The sequence below is a fragment of the Coregonus clupeaformis genome, chromosome 21, assembly GCF_020615455.1.
Source record: "Coregonus clupeaformis isolate EN_2021a chromosome 21, ASM2061545v1, whole genome shotgun sequence".
In the NCBI taxonomy this organism is placed as follows: domain Eukaryota; kingdom Metazoa; phylum Chordata; class Actinopteri; order Salmoniformes; family Salmonidae; genus Coregonus; species Coregonus clupeaformis.
The window spans coordinates 12,435,368-12,458,598 of record NC_059212.1 but is presented as its reverse complement, the minus strand read 5'-3'; the positions used below and the strand labels follow the sequence as shown (position 1 = coordinate 12,458,598).

General features: G+C 42.0%; 1 protein-coding gene across 2 annotated transcripts in view; it reads left to right on the top strand.

The window, feature by feature from the left end:
• LOC121534931 (abl interactor 1-like) overlaps window positions 1–22,303 on the top strand; it is a 57,742-nt gene extending 35,439 nt beyond the window's left edge. The window contains exons 3-11 of one of the 2 annotated variants that reach the window (XM_045206212.1): window positions 2,221–2,397; window positions 6,360–6,374; window positions 6,747–6,859; window positions 7,031–7,162; window positions 10,264–10,364; window positions 11,315–11,533; window positions 14,760–14,843; window positions 19,447–19,635; window positions 20,032–22,303. In XM_045206212.1, coding sequence (XP_045062147.1) covers window positions 2,221–2,397; window positions 6,360–6,374; window positions 6,747–6,859; window positions 7,031–7,162; window positions 10,264–10,364; window positions 11,315–11,533; window positions 14,760–14,843; window positions 19,447–19,635; window positions 20,032–20,207 — 1,206 coding nt within the window. In that variant the 3' untranslated portion in view covers window positions 20,208–22,303. The remainder of the gene's footprint in view (window positions 1–2,220; window positions 2,398–6,359; window positions 6,375–6,746; window positions 6,860–7,030; window positions 7,163–10,263; window positions 10,365–11,314; window positions 11,534–14,759; window positions 14,844–19,446; window positions 19,636–20,031) is intronic. The other variant, XM_045206213.1, reaches the window with a different exon arrangement.
• The last annotated feature ends 928 nt before the right edge of the window (window positions 22,304–23,231 follow it).

Sequence of the window (23,231 nt, the reverse complement as noted above, 5' to 3'; positions counted from 1 at the left end):
CTCTACGATGACCCACCAGCCTTGTCATTGCCTTTCTGTGTAGAAGGATTTGGCTGCGTTCACAATTGGAATTGGAAGAGATTGGACAAATCCTCTCAACATTTCCCATCCAAAGACATGCCTGGAATTACAATGCATCACTCTCGGAATTCTCGCTCTATGATTCGGTCCTTATCCTATCCATAACATCATTCCTTGCCAACAGTGAGAGAGAGAGAGGGGGAATGACCTCTGGAAGAATTGGCGGGAAAAATAGATCTAAAAAAATCATGGTCCGATGTTGAAGGGTGGCATTTCATCAACAGAGATTTCTGGGACAACACTGTGATGTGCTGGCTGTTAGTTAACATGTTCATAGAGCGGAGTTGCCATCTGTTCCTGGGGAGATAGCGGGCTTTTAAACACCAGCCAGATGTTTATCACAGTAACTGTTGCTAGAGAGAGAGAGCTGTGCCCTCAAAAGTTAGATTGCATTAGCTGTGTCTAGACACTCTCAAAGCAGTCTGTACCTAAACTTACTGTAGGTTGAGCATAGAGCATGGTGCTTGCAACGCCAGGAAGGTGGGTTAGATTCCCATGACCACCCGTACGTAAAATGTATGCACGCATGACTGTTAGTTGCTTTGGATTAAAGTGTCTGCTAAATGGCATATGTTATTATTATTGTTATGATTCAGCAGATCTTATATGTTTGTGGTAGGCAACCAAATTAAGATCCAATCTACATTGTTCCAGAGAGTCAAATGAACTAACTGTCTATTAAAGATCCCTTTATCTTTCACTTGTTCTCCATCTCTAGCTCGTACAGCAATGGAATCACTAAAGAGTAGTTAACGAGTTGGATGAACAGTGACTGAAGTGTGACCTCATTGCCCAGGGTCACACACACACATACACACACACACACACACACACACACACACATACACACACCATCCAACCCCCCCTCCCCTCCACTCTCACACACACACACACACACACACACACACACACACACACACACACACACACACACACACACACACACACACACACACACACACACACACACACACACACACACACACACACACACACACACACACACACATACACACACCATCCAACCCCCCCTCCCCTCCACTCTCACACACACACATCATCTTTCTCTTACTGACTGAAGTGTGACCTAAATGTCCTTCATCTATCGTTCATAAGAATCAACCCTCTGAGGTTCTAACAGGAGACAGACAACCTGCTGCGAGATCATATAATTGATGACTGTAATATAAAAGGATATAGGGGTCACTAGCAGTTTCAACTGACCTAGATGGAGTAGGAGCGGTCTTTCGAATGGTCTCCAGGGTGAAGGTAGTGTTCTTTGCTCGTGTTCATTAGAGCACACAGTAGGAAAACATTTTGCAACAAAAAACGACATGTCCAGTGCAGTTATTGGACACGCCCAGGCAGTCCTTCCCTGTTTCAGTACATTTCTTCCGTTTAGTGCCTACTGAACACGGCCCTGGACGCACGGAGTGCACAGATTTTTGTTCCAGTCCAACACACCTGATTCAACTTACCAACACCAACTAATCATCAAGGCAGTGTATGAGCCAGTTGAAGTTTAATCAGGGTGTTAATACTGGGCTAGAACAAAAACCTGCACACTGTGGGTCCCCAGATCCAGGATTGTAGAATACTGGGTTAGAAAGGAAGCTGTACTGTATATGTAAACCCCTAAGGGCCACTAAATGTGAAATACTGTTGTTATAGTCCATCAGTATGAATAGTTTATAAACTTTCTTATTGCTGCCGTAAAAATGACTTCATGGAGGTATTAAACAGTCATAGTAAAATGTAATGATTTAAGACTGAAGTAAAAATCTATAACAAACACGCAAAACATATGACAGTGTAAAGTCACTGTAATTACATTTAGCAGAGCACTCCTTCCTCTTTCTTGCTTCTAATCCTCCCTCTCTCTCTCTCTCTCTCTCTCTCCCTCTCTCTCTCCCTCTCTCTCTCTCTCTCTCTCTCTCTCTCTCTCTCCCCCCTCTCTCTCTCTCTCTCTCTCTCTCTCTCTCTCTCTCTCTCTCTCTCTCTCTCTCTCTCTCTCTCTCTCTCTCTCTCTCTCTCTCTCTCTCTCTCTCTCTCTCTCTCTCTCTCTCTCTCTCTCTCTCTCTCTCTCTCTCTCTCTCTCTCTCTCTCTCTCTCTCTCTCCCTCTCCATCCCTCCATTCAGACGGTGGACATCCACAAGGAGAAGGTGGCACGGCGAGAGATCGGCATCCTGACCACCAACAAGAACACGTCACGCACGCACAAGATCATCGCCCCAGGCAACATTGAGCGGCCGGTCCGGTACATCAGGAAGCCCATCGACTACACGCTGCTGGATGACGTGGGCCACGGTGTCAAAGTAAGAGTCCCCTATATTTGGGGGCGGCAGGTAGCTTAGTGGTTAAGAGCGTTGTGCCAGTAACCGAAAGGTCGCTTGTTCTAATCCCCAAGCCTACTAGGTGAAAAATCTGTCGATGTGCCCTTGAGCAAGGCACTTAACCCTAATTGCTCCTGTAAGTCGCTCTGGATAAGAGCGTCTGCTAAATGACTAAAATGTAAATGTATATTTAAAAGAAAAAGCCACAGTGTCAAAATAAGAGCCCCCCTCTCTGTCTGTGTTTCAAAGTAAAAGCCACAGCGTCAAAGTAAGAGCCCCCCCCCCCTCTTAAAGTAAAAGCATCCTCAGCCCTAGTGCCTGATACTGACATTTTCAGGAAAAAAACCTATTCTGTATGTAATACTGCAGTGACGTCGCCAGTATCCATGCTGGCTTCGGCTTACACCCTTCATTGCATTGATCAACTGGAGTCATTAATTAGTTAGACATCATTCTCAGATGTGTACTAGTCCTTGTATAAATCAATTTCCCTGAGAGGCAAACACACAATTAGCACCAGATTCACACCTGGAACAGTCATGTAATTGGTCTGTCTAGCCATTTTATTAAAATGTAATTACTTCCACTTAATTAAATCAAGCTAATCAATAAACTGCCCTTTTAGTTAATGAAGTGCAGTAGGGCGTGTGAAGATTTAACATAACACTGTAGCTGTCAGTGTAGTAGGCGAAGCCATCAGTGGTTACAAGCTTGGCTCCTCTAACCTCTGTCGGTGTCCAAGAATTCTATGAGGTTACCAGCTGGGAAGTCTGTGTGTGCTGGGGTGTACGAGCATGTGTGTGTGTAGACAAGTGTGTAAGAGCGAGACCGACAGAGCACGATCTGACGGCATCATATCCCCCATGAATTGTGGGAAAATAATCTTTCAGCGCTCTTCCGGCTCCGTCTTCACTTTTATTCTCCCTCCCTTGGATCTCTCTCTCTTTCTCTCTCTCTCTCTCTCTCTCTCTCTCTCTCTCTCTCTCTCTCTCTCTCTCTCTCTCTCTCTCTCTCTCTCTCTCTCTCTCTCTCTCTCTCTCTCTCTCTCTCTCTCTCTCTCTCTCTCTCTCTCTCTCTCTCTCTCTCTCTCTCTCTCTCTCTCTCTCTCTCTCTCTCTCTCTCTCTCTCTCTCTGAGCTTGTTGTGTGTATTGGTTGCTGCCTGTCATTGATAGTCATTTATTTGCCATGGTGTGCTATGCATGAATGAATCGCTCTATTACTCTTGCTGTGACTGTGTCTTATGTTAGATAATGAGTTTGTTTGTTGATATTCTTCTAACATCCGCTGCAAAGCAATTCTAACCAAAAGAGGCCCTATTCACACATTTGTCTTAGTCTCATGATACAAATGGATTGAGAATTTGCAGCAATACAAATTAGCAAAAGGATACATGCATATGGTATGTAGAATATCTGTCCACTATATTGGGGTTTCCTATAGTGACCAAATTTACAATATGACTTCTCGGTCTACACTGTGGTACTGTAGTATTAATGTATTCCAGCTACTCAATAACACAAAGAGGTCATGACCCCCTATGACATCATATGGGGTCTTTTTCTTCTGACCTTTTCTTCTTATCTTTTTGACTACAAAACGAACAAAAGTTTCACAATTTTCACATATGTAGAAACTAGTATGTCGCTGAAGATAATGAATATGATGTTAAAAAGTGGTGAAGTGCGCCTTTAAGATAGCTTTCTGTAGCAGACACAGGAAACCATTCAGATTCATGCTTCTCAGAACTCAATAGTGCAATGTACTGAATCTGGTGCACCTCCATTTTGATTTCTCGGGTTTCACTGTGTCTACTTCACGGCTGACAGTCAGACAGAGAGGGAGCCCTCTCAGATTTCCCCTTTCTCCACCGAAACACACGTGTGTGTTAATAATTCAGAGCCATTGATATCAGCCCAGTGCCAGTACAGCCACACTAGTCTGATGTATGTATATATGTGTGTGTGTGTGTGTGTGTGTGTGTGTGTGTGTGTGTTTAGGTGCATATTCCATTAAATATACACATTTTAATGCTGATGAGGCCCGAATGGTTGGATGTGTGTGTGTGTGTCTTTGGATGTATGTTTAAGCAGACTTGTGTAGAATGAGTACCGTGTGTGTGTGTATGTTATGTATGGGATTGGTGAAAAATCTGTCGATGTGCCCTTGAGCAAGGCACTTAACCCTAATTGCTCCTGTAAGTCACTCTGGATAAGAGCGTCTGCTAAATGACTAAAAATGTAAAAATTTAAAATGTGTGTGTGTGTGTGTGTGTGTGTACCTCATGTACTGTATGTATAAGTGTGTGCGCGTGTGAACAGCTCATTAGCCCAGCTTATTAGCCCAGCTTATTAGCCCAGCTCATCCTCACAGCCTATTTCCCTCTCGTTAGGGCAGGAGAAGTCCCCAGGGGCTCACCTTGGACAATGAATACCAAATCACTCTCCTCGCATCCCGGTTACCATGGTATCCCCCCCACCAGTCATTACTGACAGACAGTTGCCCCTGGAGATGGAGGCGTGTGTCAGATACTTCCCCCTACAAACACATCCAAAGTGACAGCCGAGGGAGCTTCACAACAATTAGGAATCAGGAGACATTTTAGAGTGACAGAGTAGTCGACTGTCACCAGTTACTGTAAACGCAAGTCATGTATTAGACCTCACTGACTGACTGACTACTACAGCTAGCTTCCAGTAGAATCCAAGTCAGGCATTTGACAGACTGAACTGTGAGCTATCTCAATTAGGGAGCAGGATTTAACGGGAGCTAGCAATCGGGGGGCCAGTATGAAAATGTATGCACTCACTAACTGTAAGTCGCTCTGGATAAGAGCGTCTGCTAAATGACTAAAATGTAAATGTAAAATCAATATTAGGTGTTGGATAAATAGAACCATCTGATATCGTCAAATAGGAGTCAGAGGTTACAGTTCGATATTCAGGCTAATTCATGGTCGTAATCATTGAGAACTCAAGTATTAACTCTATTTCTTTTTCAATTATATTTTCACTATATTCCTAACTAGAATAGTTACAAAATAATACTCTCTAATCCAGGGGTTCCGAAATGTTTTTTGCACACAACTCAAAATCCCCTGTAGCTCAGTTGGTAGAGCATGGCGCTTGCAACTCCAGGGTTATGGGTTCGTTTCCCACGGGGGGCCAGTATGAAAATGTATGCACTCACTAAGTGCATGTAAGTCGCTCTGGATAAGAGCGTCTGCTAAATGACTAAATTGTAAAATTGATACTAGAAAATGCATGGTACCCCACTTGGAAAAATAATATTCCCTAGTTAACGCTGTGTTCATATTCACTCAATTATATGTCCCGCAGGCTGTCCCAACACACAATAATGACATGATAGCACATTCTAATAGTGTAAAAGGCCCTTAGTTAACACTTAAAGGTTGTTTTCTATACCCATTTGAAGATAAAAAAGTTCTCAGGGAGCCCCGTTTCAATTTCAGGGTACCTCACATGGGGTCCCGATCCCAAGTGGTCCTCTGTAGCTCAATTGGTAGAGCATGGCGCTTGTAACGCCAGGGTAGTGGGTTCGATCCCCGGGACCACCCATACGTAAAAATTTATGCACACATGACTGTAAGTCGCTTTGGATAAAGGTGTCTGCTAAATGGCATATTATATTATTATAAGTTTGGTAACCACTGCTCTAAATACTGAGCTGTCTTTGTGGTGATGCTCCCTGCTTTTAATCAATGAGCACAAGTGTTAGTCATCTTTCTTGTCTTAACCAATAAGCACAAGAGTTCTTACTCTGTCTCCTCCAGCGAGCCCAAGTGTTACTCCTTAGGTCATACTCTCCTGCTACTCTTAACCAATGAGCACTGCTGTTATTACTGTAGTTCTCACTCTGTCTCTTCTCTTAACCAATGAGCATGTTGTTTTTTTGTCTCTTTTCTCTTTTTACTGCCTGCACTCAGTGGCTTAAAGCCAAGGTAAGAGCTGCGTTTCTCTCCCTACCCATGATGCTTTGGGCCTCTAAGCCCCCATTACTCTGGATCGCCTCATTTCGTAACATCAGTATATGTTGTATGTATATTAAAGCTTTATGAGATAATGTAGTCCTAATATAAGGTCCTTGTTATGTCTCCAAATGATCTAAATTATCTCTCAATTAAACAATACAGATACTTGTTATCAATATTGACCATCCATTTTATACCATCACAAGCTAAATGTTAACTATAAACTGCGCCATACTGTAATGGGATACTTGCACAATGCAACATACAGTAATTGCCTTTGTAAAGGGTTGAACATCAGTAGGCCACCTATGACTGATTATCCATGTTTTTCTTTTTTTATAGCAACATGGCAACAACCAGCCAGTGAGGGGAGGAGGAGGGGGGACATTATCGAGGACCAATCCACCGACACAGAAACCCCCGAGCCCGCCCATGGCTGGTCGTGGAACTCTTGGGTATGGTAACCAGAAAATGTGTGTGTGAGTGTTTGAGCTTGTGTTGTGCTGATGTACTCTTAAGTTATTGTTGTGTTTGTGCACGTGTGTGTTTTCTTAACGTGCAAAATGTTATTGGTGTGTGTTGTGTTGACATGCGCTTAATGTTCTCCATGTGTGTGTCCTCTCCAGGCGAAATAAGACCCTGGAGCCAGTCAAGCCTCCAACGGTGCCCAACGACTATATGACCAGCCCAGCACGACTAGGCAGCCAGCACAGCCCTGCACGCACGGCCTCCCTCAACCAGAGACCCAGGACACACAGGTAACACACACTGCCCACCCCTAATTTGCAGTGGGCCATTGGTGTGTTTGTGCCCAGGTGTGTGTGTTAGTGTGTTTTACACCTTTCAAACCAAGACGTTGTGAAGCCAACTTTAGCGTGCCGCCAACTTTTTGCCGACTTTTCTTTATATCTGAAAGGTATTGCCGGCAACAAAGCCTGCATGGTTGACCAATGAGCACAGTTCATCTTGTCAACCAATCAAACAATGTTTTAATGACAACATTCGAGCTGACAACAACCGGGACTGCTGGTCTCTACACGGTAGGGGGGTTTTCTCGCAGCCTTCATTTGATTAAAAACCAAGCATAGCCTCCCCTCCCCTCAATGAAGGCTGGATTTTTTTGTCCTGACCAATGCGTTCGCCAAGTAGCCAAGCTTATCAATAAAGGGTTTGGCTGGTGAGATTGCTTTGAAATAATTATTGATCGACAAAGCTTTATTAAAATATCAAGTTTGTGAGCAGCAAAACAGTGAGGACATCCCCTTTTTACCTGTAGGCCTTCATTATTGTATCTAGCTCCAGTTTTTTTCCTTTAACAATTGCTTGTTTTTTGTTTCATATGATTAAAAACCAAGCCTTCCGCAGGCTACCCTTACTGTAGGCCTTGAATCGGCAACTGGCGGCCCGCCGGCCCCGGGACCAATTTTTTTCGGGGGTGGACTCAGTTCGAGGTTTCAACTTACTTTTGAGAGTTATATTAATAGAATACACAAGGTGCAATTTCGAAATTTGGTTGTGCATCAGCAGTCACTTAATTAGCCCATGGCAGCATTTTTTCTTTTTAGCTTGGTAAGTTAGTCCATTATGTTTATAAGACATTACATTTGGGAGCTGTATAACGTTGAGTGGACATTCCACCTTTCTCTTGATATCGGATATTTATCCAGCTTCTGTGAAAACTTTGGATGTGCGTAAAATCCTCCAGTCTTAGTTGCCTTAATATTATATGCCCACGGGGAGCAATTACAGTACTTGCAACTGTATTGAGACATAGCCTATTTAAAACAAGTTGTTGTTTTGTTTTTATTAGAATTTGATTATAATTATTCACTGTCTTTTTAGGCCTTATCAATAGTAAATGTTATCTTGCCTATTGACAACATTTGGCATACCCATGGCTTAGCCCCTATATCAGTGCGAATGCTATGTACAGTTGAAGTCAGAAGTTTACATACACTTAGGTTGGAGTCATTAAAACTTGTTTTTCAACCACTCCACAAATTTCTTGTTAACAAACTATAGTTTTGGCAAGTCGGTTAGGACATCTACTTTGTGCATGACACAAGTCATTTTTCCAACAATTGTTTACAGACAGATTATTTCACTTATAATTTACTCTATCACAATTCCAGTGGGTCAGAAGTTTACATACACTAAGTTGACTGTGCCTTTAAACAGCTTGGAAAATTCCAGATAATTATGTCATGGCTTTAGAAGCTTCTGATAGGCTAATTGACATAATTTGAGTCAATTGGAGGTGTACCTGTGAATGTATTTCAAGGCCTACCTTCAAACTCAGTGCCTCTTTGCTTGACATCATGGGAAAATCAAAAGAAATCAGCCAAGACCTCAGAAAAAAGATTGTGGACCTCCACAAGTCTGGTTCATCCTTGGGAGCAATTTCCAAAGGCCTGAAGGTACCACGTTCATCTGTACAAACAATAGTACGCAAGTATAAACACCATGGGACCACGCAGCCGTCATACCGCTCAGGAAGGAGACGCGTTCTGTCTCCTAGAGATGAACGTACTTTGGTGCGAAAAGTGCAAATCAATCCCAGAACAACAGGACCTTGTGAAGATGCTGGAGGAAACAGGTACAAAAGTATCTATATCCACAGTAAACGAGTCCTATATCGACATAACCTGAAAGGCCGCTCAGCAAGGAAGAAGCCACTGATCCAAAACCGCCTTAAAAAAGCCAGATTACGGTTTGCAACTGCACATGGGGACAAAGATTGTACTTTTTGGAGAAATGTCCTCTGGTCTGATGAAACAAAAATAGAACTGTTTGGCCATAATGACCATCGTTATGTTTGGAGGAAAAAGGCAGCGGCTTGCAAGCAGAACACCATCCCAATCGTGAAGCACGGGGTGGCAGCATCATGCTGGGGGGGTGGTTTGCTGCAGGAGGGACTGGTGCACTTCACAAAATAGATGGCATCATGAGGAAGGAAATGTATGTGGATATATTGAAGCAACATCTCAAGACATCAGTCAGGAAGTTAAAGCTTGGTTGCAAATGTGTCTTTCAAATGGACAATGACCCCAAGCATACTTCCAAAGTTGTGGCAAAATGGCTTAAGGACAACAAAGTCAAGGTATTGGAGTGGCCATCACAAAGCCCTCACCTCAATCCTATAGAACATGTGTGGGCAGAACTGAAAAGCGTGTGCAAACAAGGAGGCCTACAAACCTGACTCAGTTACACCAGCTCTGTCAGGAGGAATGGGCCAAAATTCACCCAATGTATTGTGGGAAGCTTGTGGAAGGCTACCCGAAACGTTTGACCCAAGTTAAACAATTTAAAGGCAATGCTACCAAATACTAATTGAGTGTATGTAAACTTCTGACCCACTGGGAAAGTGATTAAATAAATAAAAGCTGAAATAAATAATTCTCTCTACTATTATTCTGACATTTCACATTCTTAAAATAAAGTGGTGATCCTAACTGACCTAAAACAGGGAATGTTTACTACGATTAAATGTCAGGAATTGTGAAAATCTGAGTTTGAAATGTATTTGGCTAAGGTGTATGTAAACCTCCGACTTCAACTGTATGTATTTCCATATTCAAGCCATGCAATTACTTAGAATAATGTGGACTGCTAACATTCTCAACATATTGAGCAAAGATAGCTCAAAATTCCTGCAGTGAAAATAGCAAAAATATTTTCGGACACCCCTGGACCTATAGCGCTACCGCCAGTGCTAAGATTGACCATTGCGTTAGGTTTGTTAAAATAGAGCCCATTATGTTCTACAGCTGTACTGTGATAGGAGCTCACGCTGACAATATAATTACAGATTGTCTGACACTCTCTCTCTCTCTCTCTCTCTCTCTCTCTCTGTGTGCAGTGGCAGCAGTGGGGGTAGCGGCGGGCGAGAGAATAGCGGTGGCAGCAGCATAAGTGTTCCTCTGGCCGTGCCCACTCCCTCCCCTCCCAGCCTGGGACCATGTGAGCCCAGCGATACATCTCCTTTAGCTTAGCTTTGTATTTAACTAGCCATTCTGTTATTGTAGCTTCTTTGCTAGCTTAGTATTTAGGTGCCCATTCTATTGAATTAGCTTCTCTTTTAGCTTAGCTTAGCATTTATACTTCCATTCTGTTTGCTTCTCTGTTAGCATTGTTTAGTTCAGCATTTAGCTGTCCATTCTGTCTAATTAGCTTCTCTGTTAACTTATTGGTAGCGTAGCATTTTTGCCCTTTCATTCTGTTAGCTTATTATTAGCCTTTCTGTCTAGCTTCTCTGTTAGCTTAGCATTTAGCCTTCCATTCTGTCTAGGATCTCTGGTACCCTAGCTTAGAATTGAGACTTCCATTTTGGTACCTTTTCTTCTCTGTTAGCTTAGCATTTAGCTTTTCATTCTGTTATCTTAGCTTCTCAGTTTCTTTAGCTTAGCATTTAGCTGTCCTTTCTGTTTGACCAATCTTATTCCTTTAGTGTAGCATCTCCTACTTCTATCAGTCCTGCTTCTGGTTTGTCTTCAACTTAGCATGTGTCTGTTTATTGTGTCAGCTAATCTTTTCATATGCATACGCTTAGCTGCCTATTTGTTCTGTCAATTTCGCATCTCTTTTGGCATACAGTAGTGTTTGTCTGTTTGTTTTAGCCTCATATTATGCATCAGTTTTCCAAACAATTCAGCTGTCCATTTAGATCTAGATTCACATGCATATTTTGATGAGATTTTGGCAGCACAGTATAGCTTCTCATGGAACTCTTTTTTCTGTCTGGTTGGTTGTTGCACTCAGTCACACTAGCCATAGCTGAGTCGCTTCCATCCAACCACACACTAAATAAGTGTGGTTAACACAGGGCCAACTTCAGTGAATTCACTAACTCACTCACTCTCCTTTCCCTACCTTCTTTCTCCGTACCTCTCTCCCCACCCCAACAACCACAGTGTCAGCAGCAGTCCCCCAAGGCCCAGGCCTGGGTCCCATTCCCATGTCCCAGTTTGGCACCATCTCGCGGCAGGTCTCCCGCCACAACTCCACCACCACCTCAGCCTCCATGGTGTCGGCCACGGGTACCTACCGCCGAGCGCCCTCCGGCACCTCCCATTTCTCCATGTCCCAGCAGCCCCACCTCAACGGGGGCCCCGCCTACCCCCAGAACTCAGGTAAGACCATGGGAAGAATTTTCATTGGATTATGGTTGAAGTAATGTTATGTCCGACCAAAGAACAACGTTAATAGACCGTAGTTGGATTATGGTTGAATGTTTGTGTCCGACCAAAGAGCAACATCAATACACCGTCGACTCAGTGTGTGTCCTCGATAGGAGTCAGTTTGAGGTAGCTCACTTTAGTTGCAGCTAAAAGAGAAATAGAACATTCTGAGAAGCTGAAGACATAAATCCACACACACTCACATTAGCTGTCAGACAAAGGGAAATCCAGGACACACATATACACATGCCGAAATTAGCTGTCAGACAAAGGGAAATCCAGTACACACATATACACATGCCGACATTAGCAGTCAGACAAAGGGAAATCCAGGACACACAAATACACATGCCGACATTAGCTGTCAGACAAGGGGAAATCCAGGACACACAAATACACATGCCGACATTAGCTGTCAGACAAGGGGAAATCCAGGACACACATATACACATGCCGACATTAGCTGTCAGACAAGGGGAAATCCAGGACACACATATACACATGCTGACATTAGCTGTCAGACAAAGGGAAATCCAGGACACACATATACACATGCCGACATTAGCTGTCAGACAAAGGGAAATCCAGGACACACAAATACACATGCCGACATTAGCTGTCAGACAAGGGGAAATCCAGGACACACATATACACATGCCGACATTAGCTGTCAGACAAGGGGAAATCCAGGACACACATATACACATGCCGACATTAGCTGTCAGACAAGGGGAAATCCAGGACACACATATACACATGCCGACATTAGCTGTCAGACAAGGGGAAATCCAGGACACACATATACACATGCCGACATTAGCTGTCAGACAAGGGGAAATCCAGGACACACATATACACATGCCGACATTAGCTGTCAGACAAGGGGAGATTTAGGACGAGCGTCGCAAACGTAAAACCAAGGCATACTGTCAGTACCGCTGTTTTTTTTTTTTTGTTGGTCAGTACCGCTCTGACACGTAGCGTTGACCCATAAGAGGTAGACTAGTCTGGGGCGGGGAGACAGTTACTGATTTATGTGTCTGAAGGCAGCTCAATGGCCGTGAAATAAATCAGACATGACTGGTTGCGAGACCATTTCATTACTGCTGATTTATGCCCCGGGAGTCAGAGAAGAAAACCACCCTCATGATGATGTCTCACCCTCTATGACAGTGGTTTTCAACCGTTGTGCCGCAAAACTTTTCCTAATCTTGATAACACACGCTTATAAACGTGACCTGTGGAATGAATGTGGGATTTTGACTTGGGGGCACCAGTGTCGCTAGAAAGAAAATCTATCAGATAATACATTGAATGGCACACATGGTTACATCTGTATCGTTGTTTCAAGTCCGGTTCACTGGAGCTGTTGTTACATTTGGATAATTTGAGGGGCGCGTATCATGAGCAAAGTAATTAGTATCATTTTACTTCGCCTGTGAGAACCATTAGCACAGGCAAGTGTGATGAGGCTTAGCAGTACCACAACCTCTGCCATAGAAACAAACCGAGCATGGCTTTGTGTCTGTGGATGCACCTTTACAATACAGAAAACCGCTCGTCTCTAGACCTTTCCGTTCAAAAATAAGACCTATTTTACCGGAGCTACATGTTTTTCTTTCTATCTGAGATTTGCGGGATGCTCTTAAAGCGGTACACACAAATTAACCATCAGGACTAGGCCTAAGGAACTATGAAAATAGTTGAAATACACCCAGTTTAATCTATGAAAAATGGTTGTCACAGAAAAGTCATGATTTGCAGTATGGATCAGATAAGATGGAGGTCATTAACACTTAATAAATTATTAGGAAAAGTTTAGGTGTGCCACATAATTTTTTATCCCATCAATGTGTGCCACGGTTAAAAAAAGGTTGGGAACCAGTATGAAAATCTATGCACTCACTAACTGTAAGTCGCTCTGGATAAGAGCGTCTGCTAAATGACTAAAATGTAAATGTAAAATGTAACCACTGCTCTATGACATCATGCCTTTGGGTGGGAACAATCATTACAACACTGTACTGGGGTTAGGGTGAAGTTCATTCAATGAAGGGCATAATCATTGTCTTACGATATGAGTGATGCCACCTGTCGGAAAACAAAGGAGCGTCATAAAAAATGTTTTTTTTTAAACTGAAGCACAGAAATGCACAGTGTAGCTGTTTGCATTTTATTGCACAGTAAACTAGAAGTTGGTATTATTACACAATATGTTTTTGCCACTTATTTTAAATAATTCCTATAACATTGGGACTACTATGTATGAAATGGTACCTCATGGTGTTCATTTCAATGAATCCCAAAGAAACCGAGGACATTTGGTAATAATAATTGGTAAAACTAAATTGTTACCACACAAATAAACACTGTCTATAGGATACTGTGAAATATCATGCTACCATGCAGAATGTTGTTGTTTGTTTACATAGCCAGTGGGCAAAACTGGTTGAGATAACATCAAAATAACCTCATTTCAACCAGTTTGTGGTTGTAATAAGATCATTTCAACCAGCTTGTGGTTGTAATAACATCATTTCAACCAGCTTGTGGTTTCACCTTACAGTGAAATGCTTACTTACAAGCCCTTAACCAACAATGCAGTGTCTATTTTTCACTCAACACTTATTTTTCTTAAAACTGCATTGTTGGTTAAGAGCTTGTAAGTAAGCATTTCACTGTAAGGTCTACAGTGCCTGTTGTATTTGGCACGTGTGGCAAATAACATTTGATTTGATTTGAATAACATAATAACGTCATTTTAACCAGCTTTGCCTGAAGGGTAGGTTTTGGTGTCTATGAGCTAATGGGGTCGCAACGTCCCACACTGCATTTCTATTCGCCTAGCTTTCTTATTGTCTTGTTACAGAACCGCACTTTGTATATCAGTAAATTGCAAGCCACTATCATAGATAAAAGCTTTGGCTAATTGAGAGAATAAAATACTCTAAGCGGGTATGCACGCTTACTGCTTTGTTTTGCTCTGACAAGCATATTTTTCATCTCCCTATCTCTCTCTCTCTCTCTCTCTCTCTCTCTCTCTCTCTCTCTCTCTCTCTCTCTCTCTCTCTCTCTCTCTCTCTCTCTCTCTCTCTCTCTCTCTCTCTCTCTCTCTCTCTCTCTCTCTCTCTCTCTCTGGTATGTCCATCTGTCTGCCTGTCTGTGTTGCTGCTACTAGTGTCTGTGGCTCCTCCCCCTCCTATGGTCCAGCTGACTCCTCAGATTCCTCTGACGGGCTTTGTGGCCAGAGTGCAGGAGACCAGTAAGTAACACACACGCACACAAGCACACACACACACACACACACACACATTATGTTCTTCTGTCCTCTTGGGGACCTAAAATTAATTTATATTTAAAATCCTATTTTCCCTAACCCTAAACCTACACCTTACCATATCTCTAACCTTAACCCTAACCCAAACCCTAAAACTAAACCTAACCCAAAACCTAACCACTAACCAGTAACCCTAACCCAAACCCTAAACCTAACCACTAACCAGTAACCCTAACCCAAACCCTAAAACTAAACCTAACCCTAAACCTAACCACTAACCACTAACCCTAACCCAAACCCTAAAACTAAACCTAACCCTAAACCTAACCACTAACCAGTAACCCAAACCCTAAAACTAAACCTAACTGTAACCTAACCACTAACCGCTTACCCTAATTGTAACCCTAAACCTAACCCCTGAGCTTAAAATAGCCTTTGTCCTCATGGGGACGTGGGAAATGTCCCCATGAGGGAGAATTGTCCTTGTTTTACTATCTTTGTGGGGACATTTGGCGATTTTAGGTCCCCACAAGGATAGAAGAACCAACACACACACACACACAGGTAACAGCACCACTCCCTCAGCCTTACATTTCACACTGTCACCGATTAGTGCTCTTTTATGCTGTCTCTGTCATGTCTTTTTCCTACGCTGGCTACTGCCTTTAGACACACCCCTCCGATGTTTTGTCTGTTGCCATGGTCACTGAGCGACAGTGGCGAGGGCTATATGGTTCTATCTTTGTCCTCTGAAAACACGTGACTTAACGTTTGGAAAACTGCATAGTGTCAGCCAAGTCTAACACGGTTTTAATCAGACTGGGCACGTCTCAGGGACCCTCCCAATCCCTAGCTGTGTCCTTGTCCAGGTGACTTTAGTCATTAATCCAGCTTTCAAATGACAGTTTCATCCTTACTTTCCTTATTTTGCATATGCATTTCACCTCGAGGAGCCCAACTAGCCATATCTGAACAACTGTGTGTGTCTCATACATATAATAAGAGAAGACACTGCGTTCTGTCATGCCATCTGCTGGACAGTATCGGTCATCACACGTCTAAAAGATCAGGCTCATGCATGGCATAGAATAGAATTGAATAGAATAGACAAGAATATTGGTATAATAGAATATAATGGCGATAGAATAGAATACCGATAGAATATAATAGAATGAAATAGAATACTGGTAGAATACAATATACACTGAGTGTACAAAACATTAGGAACACCTTCCTAATATTGAGTAGCACCGTCCTTTTTCCCTCAGAACAGCCTCAATTCGTCGGGTCATGGACTCTACAAGGTGTCGAAAGCGTTCAACAGGGATGCTGGCTCAATGCTTCCCACAATTGTGTCAAGTTGGCTGGATGTCCTTTGGGTGGTGGACCATTCTTGATATACACGGGAAACAATTGAGTGTTAAAAACCCAGCAGTGTCTCAGTTGTCTCAAGGCTTAAAAATCCTTCTTTAACCTGTCTCCTCCCCTTCATTTACACTGATTGACATCAATAAGGGATCATAGCTTTCACCTGGTCAGTCTATGTCATGGAAAGAGCAGGTGATCCTAATGTTTGGTACACTCAGTGTATGTGAATTCATGTTTTGTTTGTATGATGTTAAGGAGCAGCACACTGGTGGGGGCAGTTTGAAGTTATTGAAGTTATTTTTTCCGTTTGGCGTGGCGGAGCTAAGACCATTTCAGAAATGTTGTTAATTTGCTTTTATTGTTTAAAGAAATTATGAAAGAGATTGGTGTGTTTTTTCACTATCTAATCATGGCATGGAGTTGTTCAATGACAGACATGTATTTGTTTAAAATCTATCACTTGATTGTTTCATTTCAGAGAAACATTTGTTTTTTGCAAAATGCTATATATCTGCCTCACTGTCAGAGAAATAAGTAGTACTGCTAGGTATTACACAGTCAAATGTAACAAATAACTAAATTTTTAATAAAGAAATGTACAAATTATACATTTGTGACATCAATATAATTATTTGTAAAGAATTATCATTCAATACAGTAATATGAGATCTGTGTGTAAAACATTTACATTTGACATTTTAGTTATTTAGCAAATGCTCTTATTCAGAGCGTGTTACAGTGAGTGCATTCATCTTAAGATAGCTAGATGAGACAACCACATATCACAGTACAATATACAGGATAAAAACATTCCATTCCAGCTAAACATTGGATATATAGCATTTAGCAAATAAACATCTAAACTCTATGAATACAACATCTGAGAACAGTAATATTTTACACAAACATTAAGTTAACCCATAAGAAATTATTTCTGATGAAAAAACACAAATGTGAAAAATTTGTGGATATAGCGTTTTGAAAATAAACTTCCTATAGAGCTGAATTTTTCCTGTTTTGCTAGAATATATACAGTGGGGAGAACAAGTATTTGATACACTGCAAATTTTGCAGGTTTTCCTACTTACAAAGCATGTAGAGGTCTGTAATTTTTATCATAGGTACACTTCAACTGCGAGAGACGGAATCTAAAACAAAAATCCAGAAAATCACATTGTATGATTTTTAAGTAATTAATTTGCATTTTATTGCATGACATAAGTATTTGATACATCAGAAAAGCAGAACTTAATATTTGGTACAGAAACCTTTGTTTGCAATTACAGAGGTCATACGTTTCCTGTAGGTCTTGACCAGGTTTGCACACACTGCAGCAGGGATTTTGGCCCACTCCTCCATACAGACCTTCTCCAGATCCTTCAGGTTTCGGGGCTGTCTCTGGGCAATACGGACTTTCAGCTCCCTCCAAAGATTTTCTATTGGGTTCAGGTCTGAAGACTGGCTAGGCCACTCCAGGACCTTGAGATGCTTCTTACGGAGCTACTCCTTAGTTGTCCTGGCTGTGTGTTTCGGGTCGTTGTCATGCTGGAAGACCCAGCCACGACCCATCTTCAATGCTCTTACTGAGGGAAGGAGGTTGTTGGCCAAGATCTCGCGATAAATGGCCCCATCCATCCTCCCCTCAATACGGTGCAGTCGTCCTGTCCCCTTTGCAGAAAAGCATCCCCAAAGAATGATGTTTCCACCTCCATGCTTCACGGTTGGGATGGTGTTCTTGGGGTTGTACTCATCCTTCTTCTTCCTCCAAACACGGCGAGTGTTTTGTCTCATCAGACCATATGACCTTCTCCCATTCCTCCTCTGGATCATCCAGATGGTCATTGGCAGATGGTCATTGGCAGATGGGCCTGGACATGCGCTGGCTTGAGCAGGGGGACCTTGCGTACGCTGCAGGATTTTAATCCATGACAGCGTAGTGTGTTACTAATGGTTTTCTTTGAGACTGTGGTCCCAGCTCTCTTCAGGTCATTGACCAGGTCCTGCCGTGTAGTTCTGGGCTGATCCCTCACCTTCCTCAAGATCATTGATGCCCCACGAGGTGAGATCTTGCATGGAGCCCCAGACCGAGGGTGATTGACCGTCATCTTGAACTTCTTCCATTTTCTAATAATTGCGCCAACAGTTGTTGCCTTCTCACCAAGCTGCTTGCCTATTGTCCTGTAGCCCATCCCAGCCTTGTGCAGGTCTACAATTTTATCCCTGATGTCCTTACACAGCTCTCTGGTCTTGGCCATTGTGGAAAGGTTGGAGTCTGTTTGATTGAGTGTGTGGACAGGTGTCTTTTATACAGATAATGAGTTCAAACAGGTGCAGTTAATACAGGTAATGAGTGGAGAACAGGAGGGCTTCTTAAAGAAAAACGAACAGGTCTGTGAGAGCCGGAATTCTTACTGGTTGGTAGGTGATCAAATACTTATGTCATGCAATAAAATGATAATTAATTACTTAAAAATCATACAATGTGATTTTCTGGATTTTTGTTTTAGATTCCGTCTCTCACAGTTGAGTGTACCTATGATAAAAATTATAGACCTTTACATGCTTTCTAAGTAGGAAAACCTTCAAAATCGGCAGTGTATCAAATAATTGTTCTCCCCACTGTATATGTAGGAGTTTTTCCTGGTCAGGTCACATGTTCAGGAGAAACGCTAGGCCATAATATAGAGAAATAGTAATGGCGTCTTTTTGTAGGGACTAACTCCGCCATGGTTTGTTGGACAAAGCCTAAATGAATGGCATTTTTATAGGGTTTTTGGATAAATGCCGAAAATAAGGTCTATGTGATAAACAAAGATTTAGGAGATATTGTATGTTTTGTTCTATGAGATAATATTCATCAGCTAACGTCACTTTTTGTGAATTTTTAAGCATTTATGTAATTTTAAAAAGCACATAAAGCATAAAGGTCATGTTAACTGACTGATATTATCTCATAGAACTAAACGTATAAGCTCTGCCAAGCCTGTGTTAACCTCACACATTACTTTCAGCGTTTATCCCAAAACCCTATTTTTTCCCCATTCATTTTTCCCATAGGAATGGCTGAACGAATCAGAGGTAACTCATTTCCGTTTTTTAGGACTACAAGCTGGCGAGCTCTATTGATGTCACACAAAGAAATAGAATTACTAGAACAGACTTCCCTATGAAATTGTCCTTCCATAATGTCACATTTATTTTCCTCTCCCCTTCTGTTCAGTAACAGACAGCCCGGCCCCCCCTCCACCGCCCCCTCCCGAGGACGTGGTCATGTTTGAGGAGCCCTCGCCCCCTCCCCCGCCCCCGCCCGTGGACTACCAGGGGGATGAGGAGGCGGCCGTGGTGCACTACAGTGACCCTTATGCTGACGGAGACCCCCACTGGGCCCCCAAGGCCTACGTAGAGAAGGGTGAGTTTGACTGTTACCCCCCGGAACTTCAGCGACGTCATACAAAGACGAGTCACTGACACCAGTTTTAGCATGATTTACGTGCTGTTATAAGCTTCTTTTAAATGGCGCAAACAAATGTCTGTGGAGACAAAGAATCAAGCTTATCCAAAACCAATTTAGTAGTTTAGGACAGTTACAGTACAGATGCTACTAAGGGACACCCACAAATTGTGAATCTTGGGTGTAGGCCTACTATACTATTTCTTGAAGTAATTATTTCACGTACAGCCCTATTTCCACCAGTTGTTCTCCCTCAGTCTATGGTCAGGTCATTATTATCAAAGAGAACGTGTTCTCAATAATTTACCTGGTTAAAAAAAGGCAATGAATAAATAAATCCAATGTATTTTACAGTGGTGGCTATTTACGACTACTCCAAGGACAAGGAGGACGAGCTGTCCTTCATGGAGGGCTCCATCATCTACATCATCAAGAAGAACGACGACGGCTGGTACGAGGGCGTCTGCAACGGTGTCACCGGCCTCTTCCCCGGCAACTACGTAGAATCCATCATGCACTATGCAGACTAAGGGCGGCCATTTTGACAGTGCAAAAGCGCCAGGATGTTACCAAAAAGCAAAGTGCTGAGTTTAGTATTTGAAACGATAAGGTAGCTTTTAGTAAGATGTCGGCATTTGTTTTGCACAGTCAAATTGTCCTCAAAGACCCCCCATCTCCACACAGCAAAATATCAATCTTACTTTTACAGAAAAAATATAAGAACGAATAAACAAACGAATGAACGTAAAGAAGTGCATTACGACATGTGTGACCGAATGTTTGTTTTTGTCAGTGTCCAAATTGCAGATGTTAAAAAAGAAGCTAAATATTATATTTACTATGCTATATGTTGGAGGGAGGGGTGGGTGGGTTTGGGAGGTGGGCCAAGGGATAGGGAATAGGAGACGTCAAAGCGGTATACTGAGTATTGAATGCAAAAAGATATGACCGTTCATTTGCTTATTTCTGGTGAAGTTATTATTTCGTTTTATATACTGTATATACTGTAATGTGAGAAGCTGCCAGTTTGTGTGTCAGTAGTGTTTTACCTGTGAGTTTCCATCTGAGTCTTTTGAGTGGTCAATGGTAAGCAAAATTGTGCCAGGGATGATTTTACTCAATCTTATTTTGTCATTTTTCAGGTATTCTTTTATTTTTCTATTTTAGTGCCATTTCTACCCTCGGTTTAGCCAATTGTCACTTGATATTATGTTGTTTTTTATGTTAAAAATAAATGATATAAAAATAAATATTTGTTATGCTGTCAGGCTACTGTAGCAAATGTTTCCTGAAATGTGCTTAAGTCGGCAAAACGTGAAGAAACTGATTAATGTACTTTTTACTCCATCATGGTTCCATTGTGTTGGAATGTCTGCACTGATTAGTTCTCAATGGCTTTTTATATGACTTCAATTATATGGCTTTGATTGCAACACACGGGTTGTGTTCAGGCTATCCAACTGTTGCATTATCATGTTATATCCTTGCTTTGTCAGTGGGCTCTGGTTAGGTGCTTATCTTTGGTATTTGATAACCATTATCACCTACCATCATCAACACAACCTCAAAACAAGGACGCAAGACTGTCAAAAAATGGTATAGGCTACTAGCCTACTTATTGAGCAGTACAGAGTGATTTGTAACAATGGTAAACGTTCAATCTTGAATGTAACCTTGCTCTGTCATTTCTATCACAATGAATGTAGGAAATTCAGCGGTGCATTGTGGACTCAAATGTATTAAAATGATTGTGTTTAAAAGATGCAGACACATTTGTGCCACACATTTATGATGAAGTAATATTCCACATTTTATTGGAAACATGACATGATGACATTATGACTAAATACTTCCATGCAAAGATGTAGGTTGCTTGTGGTTGGATGGCCTTACCTCTTACATCCTGGCATTTGAGTTGTATTTTTCATGAGTCGTTAGTGATGTTACAAATAGGTTACGGTTATGACAATAGGTTTTGTTTGTGACCACATGGAGTAGGCGTTATGACGTACAGACAAGTTAAAGCTTGCCACGTGCACTTGTGTGGAAGACAATAATGCCAACATATTCAACATGAACAGTATTCAACCTCAATGTACAATGTATGCATGACTACATGCATACATAAAAAAAAACATTACATTCTTTACTGAGAATAATAATTTGCCACTACATCCAGTTAGTTATTGACTGTACTTTTAACTCTTCCATCATTTTTGGTCATTTTTGTGAGAAAAAACAACTTTTTCTACCTAAGCAGTTTTAGCATTTCATTTTGTTGTTTAGAAATACTTTGTCTGAGACATGGTTTGGTAGCAGTGTGTATTTTGATTTATTTATATTTTCCTAGAAAAATATCATGAGACAACCACTCACACGCAGCAGAACTTTGTATGTATGTTTACCACTAAAACGTAAAACAGTTCAGGGCACCAGGGCTCAAGGCGTCTTGATTTTATGTCTGTTTTCTTATATGAAACGTGGAAAAAGTGATTATCTGTAACTTAAATGTTCATGTGAACAGAATCTGATATGTGTCTTCTTTCCTCTTGGTTTGTATATATAATGTGTTAATTGAAATGTATGTACAGTCCTTTTGTAATAAACAGCTCGCCGAAACAACAAATGAAGCTGGTCTTTGGTGGGTGATTTCTCTTTGGGACAGTTAAAGAACAGCATTGGAAATCCAATGACTTTCTATGGCTTTTTGACAAACAAATTAACACCCAATATTACTGCCCTTAAAGCCACACACACACACACACACCAGTGGAGACTCCTCAGAGGAGGAAGGGGAGGACCATCCTCAGTGAATTTCATAAAAATACTGAAACATTAAAAAAGTTATCATTTTTAGATAAAACTATACAAAATATACAGTAGTCACATGTCACCAAATAAGTGATTAAAACACACTTTTGCAATGAATGTCTACAGTAGCCTCAGCAGCACTCTGTAGGGTAGCACCATCGTGTAGCCTGAAGACATCTAGCTTCTGTCCTCCTCTGGGTACATTGACTTCAATATAAACATAGGAGGCTCATGGTTCTCACCCCCTTCCATAGACTTACACAGTAATTATGACAACTTCCGGAGGACGTCCTCCAACATATTAGAGAGCTTGCAGCATGAACACCTCCCGAATGGCGCAGTGGTCTAAGGCACTGCATCGCAGTGCTAGCTGTGCCACTAGAGATCCTGGTTCGAATCCAGGCTCGGTCGTAGCCGGCCGCGACCAGGAGACCCATGGGGCGGCGCACAATTGGCCCAGCGTCGTCCAGGGTAGGGGAGGGAATGGCCGGCAGGGATGTAGCTCAGTTGGTAGAGCATGACGTTTGCAACGCCAGGGTTGTGGGTTCGTTTCCCACGGGGGGGCAGTATGAAAAAAATTACAAATAAAAAAATAATAATGTATGCACTCACTAACTGTAAGTTGCTCTGGATAAGAGCATCTGCTAAATGACTAAAATGTAAATGTAATGAACTGACATGGTGTCCACCCAATCAAAGGATCAGAGAATGAATCTAGCACTGAAATCATAAGCCACAGCTAG